This window comes from Nyctibius grandis, chromosome 3 (assembly GCF_013368605.1).
Source record: "Nyctibius grandis isolate bNycGra1 chromosome 3, bNycGra1.pri, whole genome shotgun sequence".
Classification (NCBI taxonomy): Eukaryota; Metazoa; Chordata; class Aves; order Nyctibiiformes; family Nyctibiidae; genus Nyctibius; species Nyctibius grandis.
Window position 1 is genome coordinate 42,511,056 of NC_090660.1, and position 14,838 is coordinate 42,525,893.

At 39.4% G+C, this 14,838-nt stretch overlaps 1 protein-coding gene across 3 annotated transcripts in view; it reads right to left on the minus strand.

Annotated features, from left to right (window-relative positions):
* Positions 1-14,838, minus strand: part of ELP2 (elongator acetyltransferase complex subunit 2) — a 47,903-nt gene that overhangs the window by 15,311 nt on the left and 17,754 nt on the right. For all 3 annotated transcript variants that reach the window (XM_068395934.1, XM_068395932.1, XM_068395933.1), the window contains 7 exons: positions 14,246-14,346; positions 12,120-12,251; positions 11,464-11,613; positions 7,997-8,185; positions 5,029-5,098; positions 2,673-2,768; positions 2,487-2,544 (listed from right to left, as the gene is read on the minus strand). In XM_068395934.1, coding sequence (XP_068252035.1) covers positions 2,487-2,544; positions 2,673-2,768; positions 5,029-5,098; positions 7,997-8,185; positions 11,464-11,613; positions 12,120-12,251; positions 14,246-14,346 — 796 coding nt within the window. The remainder of the gene's footprint in view (positions 1-2,486; positions 2,545-2,672; positions 2,769-5,028; positions 5,099-7,996; positions 8,186-11,463; positions 11,614-12,119; positions 12,252-14,245; positions 14,347-14,838) is intronic.

The following is a 14,838-nucleotide window of genomic DNA, read 5'->3' on the forward strand; positions in this document are numbered from 1 at the left end:
TCATGGATGGTGGCAAATGCCTTGTGGTGGTGGTTAAAGCAGTGGAAGCGAAGCAACTGGCAGCGTAAAGGTAAACCTATTTGGGCTGCTGAACTGTGGCAAGATATTGCTACTCGGCTAGAGAAACTAGTCGTGAAGGTACGTCATGTAGATGCCCACGTACCTAAAAGTCGGGCAACTGAGGAACATCGAAACAACCAACAAGCAGATCAGGCTGCTAAAGTGTTCCAAATAGATTTGGACTGGGAACATAAAGGTGAACTATTTTTAGCTCGGTGGGCTCATGACACTTCAGGTCATCAAGGAAGAGATGCAACATACAGATGGGCTCGTGACCGAGGGGTGGACTTAACTATGGACTCTATTGCACAGGTTATCCATGATTGTGAAACATGCGCCGCAATTAAGCAAGCCAAACGGTTAAAACCTTTGTGGTATGGGGGGCGGTGGTTGAAATATAAATATGGGGAGGCCTGGCAAATTGACTATATCACACTCCCTCAAACCCGCCAGGGTAAACGCTATGTGCTTACCATGGTGGAGGCAACCACCGGATGGCTGGAAACATACTCTGTGCCCCATGCCACTGCCCGGAACACTATTCTGGGCCTTGAAAAGCAAATTTTGTGGCGACATGGCACACCAGAGAGAATTGAGTCGGACAATGGTACTCATTTCAAAAACAGTCTCATAGATAACTGGGCCAAAGAACATGGCATCGAGTGGGTATATCATATCCCCTATCATGCACCAGCATCTGGGAAAATTGAACGGTATAATGGGCTGTTAAAAACTACCCTAAAAGCAATGGGGGGTGGAACCTTTAAAAACTGGGATAAGCATTTGGCACAAGCTACCTGGCTAGTTAACACCAGAGGATCTATCAACCGAGCTGGCCCTGCTCAGTCAGATCTTTTACATACAGTAGAAGGGGATAAAGTCCCTGTGGTGCATGAAAGGAATCTGTTGGGAAAAACTGTCTGGGTTCTTCCTGCTACGGGCAAAGGTAAACCCATTCATGGGATTGCTTTTGCTCAAGGACCTGGATGTACTTGGTGGGTGATGCTGCAGGATGGTGGAGTCCGATGTGTCCCTGAAGGTGATCTGATCTTGGGTGAGAATACTTAATTCTGAACTGCATGATGTTAATTGCTGCATAATACTAACAGTGTTCATAAGTGTCTTTCAGGTTAAGACAGTGGTGACGAGACCAGAGCTAACTGCAAGTGGCGTCCAGTAACCTCCTCGAGACTGACATCTTTAACCTGCAACCCGTGGGCACAAACTGTGACAAAACTCATACCATGTCTCCTGCCCTGAGAGACTCCTAGCCAGATGGAAACCCACAATCCTGAACTAAATGAACTTGATGAACTTTTTTTTTTCTGTATAGAAATGAATCATAAACTAATGTTATCTGTATATATTTTAAAATGAAAAGTTAGTGGTGATCTGAGTATGACGTGAATGGTATGGAATAAGGGGTGGAATGTCCTGGTTTGGCCTAAACCAGGCCGATTTTCCTTTCAGTGATTTTTACTTTCAGCTAAGTCTCCTCTAAATAACTGCACTTTCTGAAACTAACTGCATGTTTTTGCAGACAGTGTCTGCTTCCAGGACTGATAACGCTCGAAGTTTGTAGTTATCGCTGAGGCACCGGTAGGGATGTGGTGCAGTAAGGCTCTTGCTGTACTTTTTTCTTAGAGAAACCAAGGTCACCGCTGGATTCCTCACTGCTTACAAGTGAAAAGCTGAAGGGGGGGTCGCAGCTGCAGGGGGGAGCAGACAGGGCAGGTGACCCAAAATTGACCAACGAGGGTATTCCATCCCATACACGTCATTCTCGGTATAAAGCGGGGGGATCACGAGGGTCTCTCCCCTCTTGCTCGCTCTGGCTTTTTCTGCTATGGCTGGTGTCCAAGGAGGACTCCGACTGTTTTCCTGCTGCCCCCGATTCTGATCTGCATCCCTGAATCCAGCTCTCGACCGTCGCTAGGCCCAGCCTGGGCCTTCCCGGAGCCTGCCCTGCAGTGCCGGTGGTGACGTTGCCGACATCGGGGGAGCTCGATCTTGGTTTTGTATATATATTTGTATATATTTGATTATTCCAATATTATTATTATACTCTTTTTCATTATTATAGGTTTATTAAAACTGTTTTAACTTTCCAACCCGTAAGTCTCTCTCCCTTTTCCCTTTCCCTTTCCCTTTGGGTGGGGGGGGGAGGGTTAACAGAGAGCGTCTGCTGCAGGTTTAATCGCCAGCCCAGCTTTAAACCGTGACAGTGACACATCGGTTCTAACTGCCATTTTCTGCATTGTTTCCTAATTTTTATATACATATAATTTGTTTATTTTATAAACAATACACTGCACACAAAGTCAAATCAGGTAGTAAAATAGGAAGAGCTGCAAGACCAGACTACATGACACGTTGCAATAGCTTTCTGGAAATTTTGTAAGTTAAACAAAAAAAATAAAACTTACAATTTCTGAATTTCAGGCCACAAGGTATTCTGCAGCAAGTGATCCTCTGGGGGAGGTTCTAAAAGACATTTGTACAACGTATTCAAATGTAGTACTAAATAATCTAAAAATCAGCTAAATAATGCTTCAAGTTTATATCCAGTGAACTTCATTCTCTATTTCCTACAACAGAAATGAATCTCTTACCTGTAAGGATCAAGGGTTGAAAATAAACCTCAGGATACTGATTTGAAATGGTATTAAATGTTTCTTCATCCTCAGCTGGTTGAACAGCCATATCTCCTATTCAAAGTAAGGACTTCATTAGTTAGAGAGAATATATTTGACAGGGGTGAAATATGAGCACTTTTTATACAAGTAAAAAAAATCCACTGTTTTTCCAATATAAGTAATTGAAATCAGGTTTCTCTGCTTCCAGAGTTACAATAATATGAATATTAGAATCTAGCTATTCTAATGTACATAGAAATGAGGATGAGAAGGGGGAGGGGGGGAAAAAAAAAAAATCTAACCTTTGGACTAATTCCATTCTGAGACTGACCGCTCTCCATCAGCACAGTTTCTTTTATAGATTCTTAAAGAGTCTTTGATTTACCTGAAAGAAGCAGTCACCAGGAGTTGAACCTGTGCTTCCCCAACATTAAACCTTTCCTCCTGTATCTGAAACTGTTTAAGGCAAAATTCTCAGATACAAGTGATGAATTCCTAAATTTAATGTAGACCCCTAAATGAAAAGCCATACCTGCAGAAGTGTATCTGCAATTTGCAAACTTAAGCAAAACTGCCAAGGGCTCAGTCCTTCGCTTTAGGCAAAAGTGCCAGAAGTAACTGAAATTACTCAGTTCTTTAAGTTAACATTCAATTCTGTCCTTCACTTTGAAGGTATTATTTAAGAAAAAGGTACAGAGTTGGGGAAAGTTGCTCTCAGACAAAATCTAACTTTTTGCCAAATGTACATTTCAAATACAGCAGTTTAAAAAAGCAGGTACAGAAAAAGTAGAACAGACTATCTTCTCATTCATCCTGTCCTCTCTCCCCTTGAAAATGAAATTAGCAACATTTATCTAATTTGAGACCACTATCTGATCATCGCTCACCTCTGCAGAGTAAGGAAGAAGAAAGATCTTTGGGGCTTTAACCTAAGCCATCAGTGCTGACAGCATTGGGTGGGCAATGGTGGACAATGCAGGAAAATTTGACAGCTTTTCTACTCATAGTGCTGCTTCTGAGTGTGCCACATGAAATTAACGGAAATGAGTTATTCTCTGTGTGATGATACTCTAGGAGAAGGAAGGTTTGTTCCCTCTCCCAGCAGAAGGACTCATGAGAAAGCAGAAAAAGAGTTTTTGCCAAAATATATTTTATGAGTTACTTCAATACAACAAAGCTACTTTTCTCTCACAGATGATTTAGGAAAATTTAGCTGTATCATTACTGAAGACCTTGGAGACAAAACTTATAAAAATGCTTCCTTTTTTAATTCATACCTTCTGATAAAGCTTTAAGCAGAGAAAAAACAGGTCTGACCTAATTTGTAGATTCCAGTGTAAATGCATTTTTACCAGAGACTTTATTAAGCACCAGATTACCAGTCCCACCTCCGGTCTCAAGACACTGCTCAGTTATTTTTATCATTCTAGACAGATGTTTGTCCCTCCTTCCTTGTTCCCCCACAATGCAATCCCCACCACCTCTCCAAGAAACTCATCTGGTGCCTCACCAGCCTTTACCAACAGAACATTAGTTACTGCTGGCTAACTAATTCTTCCTCCTCAAATACTTTCGTTTACTTGGAGAAGGTTTATGGCTATTTTCACTGGAACACAAAATGTGACTGATCCCTCTCAAAGCAGCATTACTTCTATAAGCCTCTACACGGGTGCTAATATTTGAGGAGAGTGAAAAAGACTCCAGAATATAGCTTCGGAGGTCAAAGTATTTTACAGAGAAACCACAAGTAGCAACAGGTAGTTCTGCTTTAACAGGTCTGAACCTAGTTTTCACAGTACACTATTCAATACTAATTTTTTTTGGCTAAAAGTCATCAGTCTTCTCAGGGAGGGAGGGCAGGTAGTGAGCATGGAGAAAACAGAGGAACAATGGCAGGTGGGAGAATTCGAATAATATCCTGCCCTGGCTACTCCCAGACCCACCACAGGAGAGCAATGAGCCCCAGCATCCAAGTGAAACTCATCAAGATCAGTCACCAGGAGAGGCTCTCAGGACCACCACAGAGACTGAGAGGGGTTACTTGCTACAGGGGTGTGGGACACAGTATAGGAGGCAGGGAAAAAGCATTTTGGGTTTGCACAAGACATTAGGGAATGATTAGTGGAGAAACCTTTTTTTATTTTTAAGCACCATATTTGTGTGCTACCAGAGAAATAAACACTTTGCACAATTTTATTTCTAGATTCTAAACTTGCAGTCAAGCTTACAGTGACAGCCCTAACAAAAAGATGTACGCTAAAACAATCATTTAAAAAAAAAAAAAAATGTTTCCACACAAAGTACCACCACCATTATTTCTCATTAGCCGTACCTTCAAAAACAGCTTTATTGGATAATCCCAAAGCTGGCACGGTTGCACCTTCTGGAAGATCAGATGATTGCTGAATTTAAAAAAAGAAAAAAAAAAGAAAGAAAAAAAAAGGTTACACGGGGATTGTCATGTAGGTTCAGCTTTCAAAGGCCACAGTTTAAGGAATCCCTGTAATAAAAAGAGACTCTTCTAGAGAACTGAAGGTGGGGTACTTTGAAAAATTCCCAACTTCCAGAACATACCCTGGACAAAATGAAAACCAGTACTCTGCCAGGAAAAAAAAGTTTTTTTAAGGCCTAGCTCAAGAGTTTTGCTGTAAGGCATGCATCTTCATCCTTAATTACAGGTTTTCTTCTACAATTTTATCTATTCTAGGATATACACGATAATTAATCGATTAACTGAGAGCTCTGCAGTTTTTAACACAATAGAACTGTGTCCTGGTTTGGCCTAAACCAGGCCGATTTTCCTTTCAGTGATTTTTGCTTTCAGCTAAGTCTCCTCTAAGTAACTGCACTTTCTGAAACTAACTGCATGTTTGCAGACAGTGTCTGCCTCCAGGACTGATAACGCCCGAAGTTTGTAGTTATCGCTGAGGCACCGGTAGGGATGTTGTGCAGTAAGGCTCTTGCTGTACTTATTCTTAGAGAAACCAAGGTCACTGCTGAATTCCTCACTGCTTACAAGTGAAGAGCCGAAGGGGGGTCGCAGCTGCAGTGGGGAGCAGACAGGGCAGGTGACCCAAAATTGACCAACGAGGGTATTCCATCCCACACACGTCATTCTCAGTATAAAGCGGGGGGATCACGAGGGTCTCGCTCGCTTTCTGCTATGGCCGGTGTCCAAGGAGGACTCCGTCTGTTTTCCTGCTGCCCCCGATCTCGATCCGTGCATCCCTGAATCCAGCTCTCGACCGTCGCTAGGCCCAGCCTGGGCCTTCCCGGAGCCTGCCCTGCAGTGCCGGTGGTGACGTGGCTGACTTCAGGGGAGCTCAATCTTGGTTTTGTATATATATTTGTATATATTTGATTATTTCTATTATTATTATTATACTCTTTTTCATTATTATAGTTTATTAAAACTGTTTTAACTTTCCAGCCCGGAAGTCTCTCTCCCTTTTCCCTTTCCCTCTGGGGGGAGGGGGGGGGATAACAGAGGGCATCTGCCACAGGTTTAATAGCTGGCCCAGCTTTAAACTGTGACAAACTGGGAAATAATCTGTTCTGAGGTGAAATAATAAAGTAGCATTTGAAAAAGGGGACAGAGGGTAAGTGCCTGTACCCAGAACTTAAAACACAACTCAGTACATAGCACAGAGATAGGGCTGGAGTATGTGCCTGTTTAGAGCAGCACTGAAGACAGACAAGTCATCAGACAGAAAACACTTTCATAAAAGTATGGGGGGAAAAGCCAAAATTTAGAAAGGGTAAGTGAACTTGGGGCTCTTTGTATAGAGACGGGAAAAGATGAAATTTAGTAGCTATAAAAATCTTTCCTTACAGTGTCTGAAAAGTTCAAAGAAAGACTGTTTTACAGAATTGGATTAATAATTTAGGTGACAGCTTGAAATACTATGTTATTTATTTAAATGTTCATAATTTGCTGAGAAAAGGTATGAGACACACACACCAGTCTAAGGCCTCTAAAACACAAATGGTTCTTCATTATGACCCAATGTATAATACAATCCCACAGATTTGAACTGAATATAATCCTATTCAACCCTTTTTGAATATAAAGCTGGCTTTTTTGGTTTTAAGTACTTTTTTTTGGGAAGGCATTTGAGCTAAATTAAGAAAAAGCTTGCCCACTTTAATGAAAAAAAAATATTCACAGAAAACAATTTCAATAAAGCTATTTACAAGCAGCTGTATCATTAGAGCTCATAAAGCCCTCCTCTTTAAACAAAGCCCATGTGAAACACTATGATATCATGAATCAAAAAACAGCACTCAGAGGAAGAGCTGATAAGGAAATTCTACAGAAAAGTAAAATAATGACATCTGCCAGCATTATAAAAGCACAACGTTATTTGTACAATGTCATTAACACAAATGTTTACAAAGTCTTATGGAAGTAAAGCACTAAACAGCTACTTATGTAACTTCTTGCTCCCAAAAATGAATAAATTTCTTTCCCAGATATTTCAATTGTTAAATGAAATGGAAAGGCTAATCCATCTCTGAGAAGCTGCACAGAAAACATTGCTTTTGAGCCAGAAACGCAAAGAGCATGCAAGGCAGTGTACAGAGGCAACTATCCTGAATGAGGTCTGTTCTACAAAATGCAGAGAAAAACAGAATTAGATCTTAAACCAAATGGGAAGCAAACAAAGGATGGCAACTCTGCAGTCTTATCTCTTCACTGAGTAGGAAAGCATACTTATCGACAACTAAGAACTGGAATGTAAAGGCTTCAAGAAAATTTCCAATGCCAAGCGGAAATAAAGCATGAGCAAGTACATATTTATAAATATTTATAAGTAACAACTAACAACAGTGCTGAAAGCTTTATGCTATTTCCAAGCATACAATTAAAAAAAAAAAAAACAAAAACAACAAACACATAACCACAAAACAATAATTACATCTAGACAAGACTACTACACCCTTAAATTAAGGAGAAGTACATTCCCAGGCTTTATTGTTTGGCTTCAAATCACCAAGTGTGTACAGTAGTCTACTTGGTCTGACTTATTTGAAATTTACCCATACTCTTTGCAATTTTCAAACACGAGCTCTTGCTTAGTTTCAAATACAACCTGTTTTATACGATGACACCATAAAAATACATATGAAACACCACACATGGAAGCAAATAGAAGGGAAAGGAAAAACAAGGTTAAGGTTTCAGAACTATTAAAAGAATTTTTATGGAGTTTAGTGCACAATTTGATGACTTCTAAAGCATTAGTTTTATTTACATGAAAGAGGGCAGTCTTCATTTATCATTGCTTTAGCACACTTACATGGGAGCACAGCTTCTCCATTGGAATACCAGTGATGTTACTGAAATTTTCTATAAAATTCTTGGGAGCGCGAAAAACTCGAAGCACTTTTTCATCTGCTCCTGACACAAACTGAAACCGGCCGATCATTGCCAGACAACGCATGTCGTACCCATGTACTTGAGGCCTTGCAATTTCATGCCAGGTTACCTAAACAAACAGACACACAGTTAGAACACAATTCTTAACCAGAGAAGCAGCAACATTTTGAGTTCCAAAAGAGTACTAATACTTTACTTGCTGATTTTATTAACATAAAGGAAAGTTAATAGCAACCTTCTGCTGACATTCATAAAACTGATGTATGCTCCTGTACATCAGTTAAATCCTATTTTTCCACCAAACAATTCCTGTAACTAGTAAACTCTGTCCCTGCACAGACATGTTTAAGGCATTTGCTTACCTTTGTTACTAAGGGCACACTGCACTTATTATGACATCTTCATGCTAGATAGTTAAGAATAGGACATAATTTGCCTGAGCAAAAGGAGGATTTTATGCTACTTACTACTTTCAAAACTAGAGCTCTGAAAGATGTAAGAAAGTAGTGATAATTGCCTTGCTTCCTTCATCTGTCTTTCACAAAGCACAGCAGCACTGCTGTCAGCAGGCTACAGGTTCCTACTTCCCTCCTTTCTTTAAATACTTTGTAATAGAATCTTTGCAAAAAACTGACAAAATCAAAATAGCTTCTTATAAGAAAAACATCTGGAAAATCTTGATGATTTTAGAAGCGGTTTCATTTGAAGTATTAATTTTTTTCTAGTTTCCTGAATATTCATATCCACTCTTCAAGCATTAATCTAAGAAAATCAGAATTAACAGCTGACCAGAAATTAGATAGACAAGTTAGTTTTATAGTCACACTAAGAATATTATCAAAAGAAGATATTAAATTATTTAAAATGCTTTTCTAAAAATCTAATTTATTCTACACATTAAAAAATTGATTCTTAAAAAAAGAACTTTGTTTTCTAGCAAATACACTTTCATGAAAAGATTTTTAGTAAGTGTCATTTGCTACTACTCCTACACGACACTTCAGTTGGAAAAATACAGTGTGCACTTTTGAGTTAAAAGCTAGCAGAATTAGAATTAATTTAATCAATTAGAATTAATTTATACTGCTTCAGTATTACAATGCCTGGAAAACTGCAGCCAAGACAGAATTTACACTGTACTAGATATCATACAAACATAAGGAAAAGCATTACGTTGACTGTAAGCCGCATATATCACACTAAAACTTCAATAGAGTTTCAAATGTTGAAGCTTCTGATAAAACCTGAATGGGATATTTGAAAGATCCTACAAAATCTCACGTTTTCACAGGAGCTTGACTATTTTCCAATGAGAAAAAAAATTCTTAAAAACAACAACAAAAAAAACCCACAAAACAAAACCAAACAAGCAAACTGCACAATAAATCCTTTTTACCCTTTACCAGGTGCATCTTTGCGCATTTTAGAACGCAGCACACAACAAGAATGAAAAAAAAAAAAACAAACAAAACACCGAAACAAAAAACCCAAACCCCAAAACAGACAAAGAGGGGGCTGCATAAGTCATGCAATAAGCTTCTTCCAGAAAAATCAGGGTGCAAATTTGCATGACAAATTGAAGCTGATTGTTATCCCTTATTTCTGACATTTGAACCCAGTACAATATCAGAACTGAGATTTTAAGAAAAGATAATTATTTGCATTCAACACTTAGGCCTCTTTTTATAGAGAAAAATGTGAATATTGAGCTGTAATACTAACTTTTCATAGATATCTGAACCATTCATTGTGTCTTGTTAAGACAAACATCAGATGTCACCTGTTGTAATTTTTCAGTTGCTAAACTCAGTACAGTAAAGAAAGTAAGACATTTTAAAAGCCTCTTACCTAAGTTCCTGAGCAGCAGAACTACCTACCTGGTTTTGAGGGTTCAGAAGTCCTGAACAGATGCCTTCAAATGACCCTTTTCTATGTCAACCCTCCACCTCATCCCACCAACAGGATACCACAGCTTTCTCCCACACCCCATGCAGCAACAAGTGTTGACGCTACTTGGGTTTACACCTGGTTGAACCAGCCACATGGCGGTTCTGTGTCGGAACAGGAAGAGGAAGTACAATAATTCAGTTCACACCAAACTTGCATCTGAAGACTGCAATCCCTCTGCTAAATCAATTAATTAATTCTAAAGTTTCAGGAACAGCTGTACAGGTAGAACATACAAGGCTCAGTTCTTTCAGAAAATAGGACAAAAATTTAGCAAGCAGCATACATAATGAAGAGTGGTACTTCAGTAGGTCACAGAGAACATGATACTGACAACTCTTCTGAATGCTGCCAACTCACATCATGTGCTAGTTCTGGACTTTGCTTCCATGTATCAAATCCAACATACCATCTTTTCCACAGAGCTGTTGTACTCTCCACACTGGAGATTAGGGGAAGAGGCAGGGAAGGAAACTGGAGATGCCCTTCCTACAACACAAGGCAAAGCTTAGCCCTTGAGCTGGGATTGCCACTACTTCTGTGTGGCCTGGAAGAAGGAAATCAAGGAACTGATGCCAAATTCACTCTCCCAAAAAAATCAGTCATCCTACACTAGTCTGCACTACAGAAACTTTGATGAGACAGTTGTAATAGCAGCCCTTTGCTTCCCACAACTAATAGCACAGCTTGCACAGGGCCTTACATGACTCCAATCAGCCTGGTTTCTGCCAGTTTCCTGAATGGAACATTAGTACTGTTCTGCCAGAAAAAGCTGTATTTGTAGATGAGGAAAATGCATGAGCAACCAGAAAGAGGAACTTTTGCATTCCTAGACAGGGTTTCCCGCACCAAAATTTAGACTTATTTTGGAACACACAAAGTTATTCAGGAATAATTCTTCCTGAAAAGTTGCTTGCACTGGTACCAACTGCACTCGTGCAGTTCAGATAATCATTCCGGTAAAACAGTCACAGTCAAACAAGACTGTGTAAAAAATACAGCAAGAACTTTGCTCAGATTAAGCTTGTGTAAAAAAACACAACCAAAGTTGAGTTTCTTTATGATTACCTGCAGCAGTGCTTAGCCAAGTGTTAAACAAGGACAATAGATGGTTACTAGATTCAGCTGTGTATTCCTCCTTCTGAATTACTGCACAGCCTGGTTCTTAAGACCCTGGGAGAACACTTACTGAAGGTAACCCAGAGATGAACTCAGGATTAAACAGCAGTCATGCTATGTGATTGCTAAAACTCTGCCACTAGTATTTTTAAAGTGAACACTGCACATACTGAATGGCCAAACCAAGCATTTACACAAGCAGTTTTGAAAAGATCATGGCTTAGGGAAATTTAAGGTATGAGTTATATTCAGGTGACTTGTTCCAAACTCAGGACGGACAAGCCCTCTTTACCAAACTGACAAAATCTTTGAAGATTGTACCTCTGACTCTTGTTTTCTTTTCCATGGAGCAAAGAGTCTAGTAGTCTGATCAGAACCAACGCTGATGACAAACTCTCCTTCTGGGTCCCACGTTACATCTTCTACACTGTTAAAATGTCCTGAAATCACAACTTCTGGAGTCCATTCTTTCTATCAAAAAAGTCACCAAAGCAGCAAGAAGTTTTAAATTGACTCATTGGCATATTCTAAGCAAAATAAAAGTATCAATATCCTTATTAAAAAAGCAAAAAAAAAAAAAACCACCCAGACATTTGAAAACAGCAAATTATTAGAACTCAGAGTGGCCAAAGAGACACAAACACTGATTTATTGCTGCAATCTAAAAGAAACTTTGTGTTATTGGTTCAGCTACCACTTCTAAACAACGCACAACCACAGAGGAGTTCAGCCTATTCCACCGACTTTATGGTTCCCACAGGAAAGCAACAGGTTTTAGAGCCTGAGAGACTGCAATCTCCCTTCTGTGCAGGAGCGAGACTCCTATGGAATATTATATTGAATTATATGAGAAGGACTATTTCAATCCTTGATTTTAAATTGTACTGTTACACCTTTCTATTGACAACAGAACTTAGTTCAAGTGACATATAAGTCTAATTCTTTTAAGTAATAAAAATAAAAATAAAACAACATACCTTATTAACTGCAGCCTGTTTCCAAAGGTGTAGTGCTCCATGAAAAGCATGAGCAACAATCATTGAACCATCCGGACTAAACTGGCAGTCAAAAAATCCAAGGGTATTGCCACCCACTTCACCTATCCGCACCTGAATTGATGTTCAGAAGTGAAATATCCATGAAAACGGCCTTCCATTCGTATAAACTCATCCTAATCTCATGAGATGAAAATTTAGCTATAGGCAACAGTTCACATTATCCACAAAAATACATTTAAGGAATATTTTAATTGCGACGTTAAGCACTAAAATATCACGGGAATTAAAGCTGCATGCCACTTTAATGGAGCCTCCCTTCATGAACATCTCAGGATAGGATCTTGCTCAGTCACCCAGGGGAAAGAGAACACTACACTAGATGAGATGAGAACCCAATCTTTTTATGTTTCAGTCCAGCCTGTTGGATGCAACGGTTTCTTGTCATCTGTTGCTTTCCTATTGCTCTGTTGCACAAAATGGAATAAAAGGTCCAAAGGAACAGTGGTTCCCAATTACTTTTTTTTTTTTTTTAATAAATTTCCAAGATCTACTACCATATTTCCACATCCCTCTTTGTCTATGAATCCCTGCAACTTGCTCCACGTTCCTTCTGTGGCATATTTTGGCCTGTTTTGTGCTTCCCTTGCGACTGTGTCATGTATGTATGCATGCATACACACACACACCCCTTATAGTTGCTCTAGTGCTCTTCCAAGTTTTTAATTACATTAAAAGATTATTAAAGTTACATTTTCAAGTGTTATTCAAGAGATAAGAACATAACTCCTTTCAAGCTGAACTCTTAACAATTCCCCCATCATTATGCAGCTGCTTTTAAGATCCCAACTAAATGAATTAAATGGCAGCACGGACTAGTATGTCCATTTTATTAGCACTCATTCCAAAAAATACCACTTGTACAGAAGTGACATTGATATGGCTCTCATGCTAGAGGCAGAATTCTAGTCTCACCTCCGAGCAGGGGAATGAGTTTGTGAAGACTTCTTGTTCATCATACCAAAACGGAATAGAAAGAAAATGGGATGTTCCCCTTGCACCCTTCCTCCCTGCAGGCTTCCAGCTCAGGTTTTCCTCCCTCAACACAAAAAAGATTGTTGCAGCTAAAACATCTGATCCAAACTGCAAGCTTCACATTTGAGGTCTAACCAATGCAAATGGAACATACAGAGAAGGAGTAACAACTTGCAACAAGCTTTACTGCACAACCCAGATTTAGAAACTTGTAAAGTTAACCACAACTAAGCGTTACAACTAGGGACAACAAATGGCATCTCTATGTGATGAACTAATTTCTACTTCAAGTAGAAAGGCACAAGAACTTTTCAATCGAACAGGGGAAAATTAAATCCACCTACTGTAATTCTCTTTGCTCTCCCAAGAGAGGATTAGAACATTCTTTGTGACAGGAAAGACCATAAACAATGGTTGGCATAACCCAACACAAACAATTTCGGCTGAACTAATTGCAATTTGGAAAAGCAGGTCAACTGAAAACGAAGACATCTACCAAAGCATTAGAGAAATCTGGTTGTACTATTTGTTTATTTAGGATGATCCTCATTAGAACTGCGTTCAAAATACTATAGTGAAACACGGGTATCCAGCTCAAAAGGAAGAAAAACCTAACAACACAGCCCATGAACAAGTTACTGCGCGTAAAACCAGGCTTGTGAATTGCTGTCAGCTGCTCTGTAGTAACTGCTTGGGTGCACATTCCCACAAGGATTAACTACAAATAATTCAGGACAGTTTCTTCCTCTTCTTACCAGGAGTACACACTGTGTGTTACTACGCAGCACCTGGCTTGCTATACTATGAACGCCAGGTGAGCACAAACTCACCTCAGAAACTCCACAATATGGTAATAGGAAAGGAAACGAGCAACAAAAATCATACTGCATCACATAATTTTTGAAAAATATACTTTTACTTGCAACACAGCATCAGCGTGAGTATTTTTGCAGGAAAATGCTTTCGCCTTTCTCTCCCAGCATTTTATAGAGATTTTGTTCCCTCCAGTACACACACGATGCTGGAAACGCAACTTGAACACAGTACATGTTATGAGAAAGACTGACACTTGCCTGTTCTAGCCAGACTCCAGATTCCTTATCAGGTTCCCAGATGATCACAGTTTTGTCCATTGATGCAGACAATATCCTCATTGGTTGTTGCATGCTGCCATCTACAGTGCAAGGAAAACGATTACCCTACAACCTATGAGAATACTTTCTAAAAGAATTTGGTCATCCTGAAATCCAAACACACTAAGAAAATTGTTCAGCATCAGAGATGTGCAATGCAGTACTTAAATGCCAGACTAACAGGCTCTACGCTCTTACTAGGCATTCATTAGGATGTATTGTATTTTTCAGCCATAATCTCTCAAAAGAAATGTAAAACATGTACACGAGAACAACCATATTCTACTGTTCATTCACTTCAAATTGACATTGAAACAAATGTAATATGGAGGAAAATATAGAGCTTCACGGAGAGACTGCATAACAGTTCTCAGTTCTATTCCCCGAATTAGTTTTTACAGAGATTTCCAGTTTAAAACAAAATAATCTCTTCCAGTGTTCACTGTATTTTTTCCAAATTAAGGGTTAGATTCACTAGAGACTTCAACAGACTCCAGCATCTTGTAATACATACAGCAGTAAGAACTGCTCCC